At 45.3% G+C, this 9465-nt stretch overlaps 1 protein-coding gene across 1 annotated transcript; it reads left to right on the plus strand.

The window, feature by feature from the left end:
• The first annotated feature begins 930 nt into the window (after nucleotides 1-930).
• On the plus strand, nucleotides 931-6694 carry LOC123075653 (uncharacterized). Its single transcript, XM_044498213.1, has 2 exons — nucleotides 931-942; nucleotides 4760-6694. The coding sequence occupies exon 2, from the start codon at nucleotides 4790-4792 to the stop codon at nucleotides 6692-6694; it is 1905 nt and encodes a 634-aa protein (XP_044354148.1). The 5' UTR covers nucleotides 931-942; nucleotides 4760-4789.
• Nucleotides 6695-9465: the final 2771 nt, after the last annotated feature.

Below are 9465 nucleotides of genomic sequence, written 5' to 3' on the forward strand. Positions count from 1 at the left end.
ATATAAGGGTGAGCTTTTTCATGGTGATTGGAGAGGTACAAGTACAACTCGTACTTTCAGATAACGCAGCTCCGGGAGTACTAGCACGGCAGTGGGCCCAACACATCGCGTGGCGGCATGGGCCATGGCCCCATCCAAAGTCGGGGTTGTCATTGTAACAATCTGGGCCGTGAGGTAGAGTGGCCCGTCGGCTCACCCAACATCGACACACATGTGACATGCCATCTTTCCACTCAAAAAGATAAAATAAAAATGTGACATGTCATCTTAGAATGTTCCATGAATGCGGCGAGGATTGCTGAGAATGACTTTCGCACGCCGGGAAACAAGGGAGTCCAGGTCATGAGAATGTGTAGGAGGTCGTTCTCACGTGCCACCAAGTCGATACAAAACTTCATTCTTCTAGAAAAGTAGTACCAAGGTGCTTCACGTCGTTACTAACCGTTCGTTACCAGCGTCTTTCTTTTATGCCACGTTCGTTCACATGACACTCCACTGGCGTCTTTCTTTTATACCACGTTCGTTCACATGACACGTCCCTGACGCGCGGGAAGCGCTGCGTTTCTGCACAAGAAACCATAGTCATTATGGCATAATGTAGTCGCATCGCTGTCAGTGGAGCATTTTTCTTAATTTCCCTCCAATAATTGCTGTTAGTGATAACGTGCGCATCTAATTTTGTAATTGGCCATTTGCCTACGAAAGGAATTGGCCCCATATGGCCTTGTTCTCAGAAACAGAAAAAGAAAGACACTAGGCATTGACCAACAAGGTAATAAAAACCGATCAAAGCAAAAATGTCAGCACAGAAGTTCACATTAGTTAGTGCCCTTGGTTATCTCTGCTCTCAAAAGGGAAGTTTAAGTGCAGGCAGCCTAATCCGGTATATTTAGCCGATAGTCATTTCTCTAGCAGTTGAGCACAAGCTACTTGAGTCTTGAGGTACGACGATGCCTTCCTTTCTTGTTTCCTTATGGACTCTTAGATATGGAACTCGATATGGAACCCATACCCTGAGAAGTGGGGCTTGTCTGCTCCGATGGCGCATCAGACCCAGAAATAGCACGATCGAGTATGGTATGGTTGGTATTCATCGCCGGCCTCCATGCTCCGCCGGCTCGATCCCTACTGATCGAAACCCCGCGGCCCCTCCTCGTGTCGTTCCTATCTGGTGCGGTCGCTGCCGACCCCGCTCCGCACCGTCACCGGCGACTCCTTCCCCGTCCCATCACAGGCTCTTCCTCCGCTCGAGGTGGTATTCTTGACCTTTTGTTCCTGCGCCACCGACTGCCACACCACGGGTCACCACCCCCACGCATGCGGGAGAGCGTGGGGTGGGCCGCCGAGCTGGTGAAGTGCGGCGTCGTCGGGGCCAGGGACCTCCGGTTCTTCGACGACTTCTACGGCTGGGAGCGAGAGCAGCTGCGTGATGAGGTGGGAGCCGGGTGTGGCCCGTCGCCCCTTGCAGCCCTGCCGTCCTTGGGCTCATCGCCGCCTTCAAGGGCGGCCTCTGGGACGCTCTCTCCCCCCATCGCTAACTTCCCCTTCACCCCTTCGCGTCGGCCAGCACCGCCCCGTGTCGTTCCTTGACGTCCGGCTCCTCCGAGTCAATCGCAAGAAACCACCACATTTACGGCTAGGTTTGAAGAAAGCCATCAACTCGTTAATCCGTTGCAGAAAACATCAAAAAATTTGTTAAGTCGTTGCAAGAAGCACTGATCGGATGATTTGACCCGTTTAATCACTTTCTTAAAGGTTGGGCCAGATTGTAAGAAATTGACTTAGCAAAAAAATAACACATATACCCTTAGATTAAAAAACAAAAGCACCTCCCCCGTGGAACACAGACGCCCTATCCACTACGCGTCGCAGCCGCGCTGCTGCCATCCGTCCGGCCCGGTGACGCCCAGGCCGGAATGCCGGCACGATGGCTCAGGGCTCCGGTTGCCGGCGCCCTCACCGCCAGAACAACCGCAATGCCGCCGCCAGCCGCCTCGCTCCGCATTATCCAATCGGGAGGAGGCAACCGCCGCGCGCCCTTGTAGCTGACCATGCTGCCGCCGCCGGAAGCCCACCCGTTGCCCTCTCTCCATGGCGCGGACGCCCTGAGCCGCCGTGCACTGCTCCTACCCGAGCTTCTAACGTGGATGGCGTCGGAGGGCCTCTGGTTCGAGCTCGTCCTCCTTCGTGGAGGAGGGCGACGGAAACAACTTGTCCAGCAGGTCGACTCAGCTCGTCGCCTGCTTCCCCTGCACCCCCACCCCCACACTTGACCACATCGTAGGAGGTGCTACTCCTCCGCCTAGGCTCCCGGCGCGTGCTCCACAACGCCGACCAGGCCGCCACCGTCGCTGCAGCACCGGCAGGCCAATGCCTTGAAAACGCATGCACACACCAGCTGTCTCCTCATCATTCGCCACGGCCGTAGCCGTCCCGGCGCCGACGAGGGTGTCACCGTACCAGACGGTAGGGCCAGTCCTTCGCGGTTGTCAAGGGCGGGGGTCTGATTGCGTTTTTTGTAGATATCTAGGGGTGTGTCTGCTAATTCTTGTCCATTAAGCTCCTTACAATCCGGCCCCAGTTTGTAGAAGGTGATCGGGCCAAATCATCCGATCAGTGCTTTCTGCAAAGAGTTTAGTGAAATCGCGGTGTTTTTTTTTTGCAACAGATTACCGTCTTTGTGGTTTTCCACAAATCTAGCCACACATGTGGTAGTTTTCTGCAATTGACTCGGCTCCTCCTCCTCCAGCCTCTGCCGCCTGCAACCCAAGCTCAGCCACGCCCAGCCGCCTTCCTTGCCGTCTCCGTCTTTGGCCGACCTTGCCGTCTCCATGGTCTGACGACGCGACTCTGCTAGGGGCTCCTCCACCGAGCTCCGACGCTAGCAAGCACAAGTCGCTGGCGGCTCCCCTCGCTACGGTTTCCTTCCCGGCGGCGGCTAGCTAGGTTCGTACCAAAACAAATCAAATCCCCATCCACTCTATCCTGATGATTTCCTTTTCTATGGCATTATTTACTTCAATCTTGGACGTTTTTTAGTTAGAGATGTGCTGCACATAGGTATGAGTGGCTAGATCTGAGGTATAGTTTACCTAGTAATCCTCCATCCCATGCTTTTGTTCTTCATATGTTTGTTAAGACTCCATTGAAAGATGGGCACTTGGTTCGTAATTATGTGACAGGATCTCCACTCGAAGGATAAGATCTTGCTTAGCTGAAGCTCCACAATTGTACCATTTATTTTCGTACGTAAACACTATGAAATTAGAGGATTTAGCTTACTAGATAGAATAAAGATCTCCAATTTTGCATTCAGATTTGGTAGCCAACACTCTAGTCCTTACTCAGCTAATTTACATAATTTCCAGTTTTTCAAGTGAGGTTGAGACCAACTATACTGTTGTAGCTTGCTGTGGTGGTTAACCTGAATGTGGCCGAAAATAAGTAATGAGAGCTAGGATTTGTGCATTGAAGAACAATGTATGCTGTGTCTTTCTTTTTGCCACATGTATATATTTAACCTGAATGCATTAATAAAATGAAATAAAGATTATGCTTTAGAGTTCGCCCTTCCTCAATATGTTTTCGTTCTCCGCAACTGCATGGCAGCCGCGACGGTCCACACTTGTTTGCAACTACAAGTGAGGTGGGTGACGTGTGTACGGAATTGTTGATCTAAGTTTTCTTATTAATTGCCCTTTTGCATAATAAGGTAGGAAATTAATATAGATCTCTAATTACAAATTATTTAAGATTGGAATTAGGAGTTGTTCGATCTATGATTCTGGTCTTGGCAGTATTTATTATACGCCAAAACTGGGAACTAGTTGTTAAGCCCAAGTTTTGCCGGCCGATGTGCCCAAGTATTATTCACACAAAACTATCCAAAGTCCATGGTCGTTCGATCCCAAGATCCGAAACCTTTATCCCACGAGCTGAGCCATCCGGCCTCTTTTTTACATATGTTTAACTTTATTCTAAACCCCGTGAGTATATGCCGTGTCAAGCTTGACACAATGCTACTTCGGAAGTGCCAAACTGTGTGCACCATAACCCTTTAAATCTGAGGCGTCTACCATGTGATTTAAGTGTGGCCGAGCGGTTCTACCATCCCTTTATGCTATGTTGGGTTTTTAGTTTGTCTATGAATGGGTTTTTTTCACATACTCACATGCAAATTACCATACATGTTTCTACCTTGAGTAGGAGACATATCATACGGCTATGTCCCCTGTGCGTGTACATACACATACATGAATGGATTCCTACTTCTACCACCATACCTGCATGCATGAGTTTTAGCAAATACAACTAAAACATTCTTGCTTAATCGGAGGTGTTTGGAGGGTTTTAGGACCTACAGGAGTGATTAAGCCGGAGTCTTCCAAGGTCCCATGAATCAGAGCTAGACAATCACTTGGTTTGGTTATCTAGAGGAATTGTATTCTTTTATAATTATAAATTGATTAAATAAAGCAATAATTCCTCTTGTTTGTTCATTTGTGTATTTTCGTTATATAAACTGGCGCGTCCGCATTTCCTTTTGTTTTACATCCCGGGTGCAATTCAAGAGAAATACATACGATATGTCCTTTATATATCCTTTATATGTTATTCCAGTTTTTCTTGAGCCAAAACAAAAACATTGGATATTATTTCCTCATTGCAAAAGAAGTATTCTTTTTTAATTAGCAGTCTTGCTATTTGCAGAAAGAAAAAAATCACACTGAATCATATTACTTGTTGTTGTATGTTTTAGGTGGTCCGAGGCACAAGGAATCTGCATGCCATGGACAGTTCGACCAAACTATTCCATGAGTGGGAAATCCAGATACTTGTGCTACTCAGCTTCACACTACAATTGTTCCTCTTCTTTGCTGGCAGGCTTCGGCGCCAAAGCAGCAGTGGGTTCCTGAGACTCTCCACCTGGGCAGCTTACTTAGGGGCAGATTTGGCAGCAGTTTATGCACTGGGCTATCTCTCAAAGCGTCAAGACGACACCACTGAAACGAACATACTTACAAGAACCCAACCACTAGCTATCTTTTGGGCACCATTTCTTCTCATCCATCTTGGCGGGCAGGACACCATCACTGCTTTCGCCATGGAGGACAACAACTTGTGGTTGAGGCATCTGTTGAATCTGGTGACGCAAGTTGTCATAGCTTTATATGTTTTCTGGAAATCCATCGGAAAACACAGTGCAAACCTTCTATTTGCGGGTAGCTTTGTGTTTGTTGCTGGAATTATCAAGTATGGGGAAAGAACATGGTCTCTCAAGTGTGGCAGCCTTAAAAGTCTTGAGAGCACAGATGCAAAACGTTACAGAAAACAATTGCCCGAAGGAATCTCGGATGATGATGGGTTTGTCCGTGCTGCTCTTGATTCCATGCATCATACCATTGATATCTTATCCGAGTGTAGCATGTTTGGGTCCAAAAGAGAAGAATTAGCGGAGATAGACAAAACTGACCAAGTGATTCGGATGGTCAAGCTTCAGCTTGGAATGATGTATGATGATCTCTACACCAAGGCCCTTGTGCTCACCACTCGGAGCGGAGTTATACTTAGGTGCATCTCTCAGGCATCTATTATTGTTGCTTTTGCACTCTTCCTTGCAAATGACAAAGAGAGGTATAACAAAGCTGACACTATCATTACCTATTCATTGTTTGCCGGGTGCTTTTTCCTAGAAGTCTGTTCAATATTTGTTTCCATGATGTCACCTTGGACATGGACATGGTTGAAGATTCACAAGTGGGACACACTTGCCTGGTTCTCGTGGTTTGTCTTTCGTTGGGACATCGGATACCCAAGGATGGAACAGCGGTGGCCAAATGCGATTGGACAGTACAACTTCCATGGTTGGGTGACTAACAGCAACCTGCAGCCAAGAACACACAGTCAACGAATAATGATGGTATTCAGAAAGTTTGTGGGTTTGTTTGGTGTCCAAAAGAGGAAAATATTTTGGATGAGCAAGTTATTAGACACTGAGTACATGGATGCAGATAACATGATTGTGGAGTATATTGTAAAAGAGATTAGTCTCTTAAATTCTGAATCCAGCGACGATAAAGCCCAAGGATGGCAGAGCATTAGCTCCCATGTGAAAACAGCAATGAACAACTGCCTTAAAGTTTTTGGTTATAGTATTGTCGTGATGCATCTATTAACTGAGGCACATCTTCAACAATATGCTTCTTCCCGTTCTGACATAGAGACAAATCGTCCAAGGGCAGATGTACCTGTTGGTCTGATGGAGGTATGCCGGAAGCTTTCAAACTACATGATGTACCTTATGGTTCACCACCCTTCCATGCTGCCGCTATCTATGAGCGCGACAGCTAGCTTCGATAACTTTCACAAACCTGAAAATGCTGAAAATGCCTGTGATGAATTGGAGTTGGAGGCAAGCAAGGAAACACTAGAGGAGTTAGCACGCATGTGGACGCGGCTCCTTGTTTACGCTGCAGGCAAGTCGAGGGCGGCGATGCATGCTGCGCAGCTGAGCGGTGGAGGAGAGCTCATCACGTTCGCCTGGCTACTCATGGCACACATGGAGATGGGGGATACTGGCAGTAAAAGATTCCATCTTACCACTGATGATTTTCATGCGGAAACAAACTTGACTAATGTATACCTCTTCTATGTTCCCTCAGAAGACCAGATATCAGGTGCTGAAAATCGGTAACTGCAATTCCATCACTATTTATTTGTTATTCCCTACTAAACTAGGTAGACAGCAGCTAGCTCTATAAAATAGTACTCCATGGGTATCTTATTTTGTTGTTCTGTAATGTGAAAAGCAGGTCGGAAATCAGATGATGAATAAGCCAGATTCCTTTGTGCTTGCTTGGTTGCCATATTGTTTGGCGCAGGAAAAGCCTACCTATCTGTCGACCTTCCATACGTGTCGGGGTGTGCTTCAGCCTTTCCATTAAGCCTCCTATGAATCATAGGATATTAATAGGATTTTTGTAAGGTGTAAGTGTCCGCATGTGCTTTCCTATGTGCACTCTTTGCTTGTTTGCTGTCCCTGACTCCAAGTGATGTAATAAGGCACCACATCTTTGCTAGGTGTGGTGCTATTTCCTGCTTATTTGTCTATGTAAGAAGGACGTGTATCTTTAATTACGCTGTTTCGTTCAGCTGACAATTGTGCTATTCATTCAATCAAGAGGTATTATTCCCTGCCCAAAAAATAATAATCAACAGGTATTATGATGTCTGGATGGTATGATTTAACTTGACCTGCATTTTCAAATTGTTGTGGCCGGCACCTTTATTTTGTTTATCCTTTCGAGATTGGCAAGTTGTATTCGGTTTTCGATCAGCCAACAGTATCTTCTTCATCTTATGTATACGGCCTCACTCAGGTTCCCATACAATGATACGCCCCACCAAGCGTCTCAGTATTAATTTGCAATTCTGCATACCAAAAATGAATATTAGATTATTATATTTCAAATATTCATTGCAGTTCCAACTGAAAAAATAACGGAGTTGTTTTTGTTTTATCGGCTGGCCAGATTATATATAGTAGTACACATCAAGGAGTTTATCCAATCTTTTCATTGCAGTTCTTCTTCAAAAGGTTAATAGTTGGCATACAAAATCTTATCAAATGCTTTGAGAGATGTGGGAGGCCGGAGGCCTGCACACCGAAGGGACACCGGCGCCATGCCCTAGGAGCTGCCAAATCGGACATTGTTGGACAGTGAATTGAAGACTCTATAGGTGAGAAATGGGGTGTGTTTGGTTACATATCTGTGGGTGGATGGGTTAAGGTCATCCAGTGTTTTGGAAGAAAACTTTGTTAGGTTGCAAGGCAAAACTGAATAAGGTTGCTACTTGAATGAATATTACAAACCTGGATGGCAAAAGTCGGACAAAACATTTGGAGTCCGACCAAATACACCCTTAATAATAAAGACTCTCATCGGTTTTGAGAGTCAAGAAATATACATTTAGAAACTACATCTGCGTAGAAATCTAATGATATACTCTTCATGACATATAGCACATATTTAATTCCTCAAATCAATAACCTAAAACTACGCGAATGACTTATACACCGAGACGGAGGTAGTAGATCTAAATACTCCTCCCCTACGTGTCTGCCAAAGTGGATTTAAATGTAAAGACATAGAGTAATGCATTAAGATTCAAGACATGAAGTTACGAGAGACTTTCCCTTTACCCCTTTTGTGGTGGATTTCAGGTAATGTGCCCTTCCGTAACACGAAATTGGCTCCCTATTTCTGTCACTTAGGTATGCCATCCATCCCTTCCCAATTCCACAATCATGCACTTCACCTTCTATGATGTTAATCTCCTCACAATCTGGCCCAGATCAAGATTCAAGAGATAAGGATCCATACAAGACAATGATAAAACACAAGGTAGATAGTACATCTATAAAGAAACTTCCATCACAAAAGGATCATAACCATGTTAGCAGCTCATGTGATTTATTACATTGATGAGATTCCAACAATGTCTGGAGCTCATGCAATCCATTGAGAGAAAGAGATCTGCTACATAGTTACTCATACAAACCCCATAGCCTTCTGGGTGGACTACTCACAACTCATTTCTCATGAGCGGAATACATGGTGGTATGGTGGAAAACTAGGTGGAAGAAGGCGGAAGCCCCTCCGACAGGGCACCGCAGAGGGAGAAATCTCCTTGGGAAGTTCCACGTCGGTGCAGATCTATTCTTCTCCGGAAGAGGGTGGAACTATGATGTTTGTGTCGATATGAAGCCAGGGACCAGAAGACCTAATTTGGCCAGAGGAGGGACTGGCACGCCGTAGGGGGGTGGACCTCCACTTTCCATCCCCGGTGCTCTTTGGCCCCTACGTCTCATTCTCATCTCAACTCTCTGCGTGGATTTCCAAGATTTTTTTTCGTAACTTCTGCATGTTTTCCCATATTTTTACCTACATAAATGGAAAGACAATAAATAGCCTTTATGTCTTGATTTACTGGTACATGACAATTTAATTGGAATGACGTTTAGAACCATAAATCGGTAGGTATGGTGGACACTCATGGCAAGGATATTGGGTTTAAAGGATTTGGATGTAAGACAAACAAACCATGCTTAGTACAAGGGATAGGCTAGCAATAAGGTTGAGCTATGACCAACTCACAAATATTAATGATCAAAAGTCTAATACTTACTCAAACGCACAAGCACAATCAACCACTATTCATAAATGATTAGAGCAAGATTAGACTACCATACTCATAGCATTTACTAGATGTTCTTCTTAATGTTGATTAAAAATGAAGCAAAGTAAATTTAGAGACCACATAATAAGAGATTCCATTATTTGATCAATCAATTAAACTAACATTGCATAAAATCCAACACAAATATTATCTGAATAGAACCTATGGGACATTTGCAAACATTTTTAATGCATGAAGAATTAACAATAAGAACCAATCAAAGAG

The sequence above is a fragment of the Triticum aestivum genome, chromosome 1B (assembly GCF_018294505.1).
Source record: "Triticum aestivum cultivar Chinese Spring chromosome 1B, IWGSC CS RefSeq v2.1, whole genome shotgun sequence".
Classification (NCBI taxonomy): Eukaryota; Viridiplantae; Streptophyta; class Magnoliopsida; order Poales; family Poaceae; genus Triticum; species Triticum aestivum.

Bases quoted from the DNA above. Each gene is read 5' to 3' on its own strand.
- LOC123075653 (XM_044498213.1), top strand. From the start codon at position 4,790: ATGGACAGTTCGACCAAACTATTCCATGAGTGGGAAATCCAGATACTT.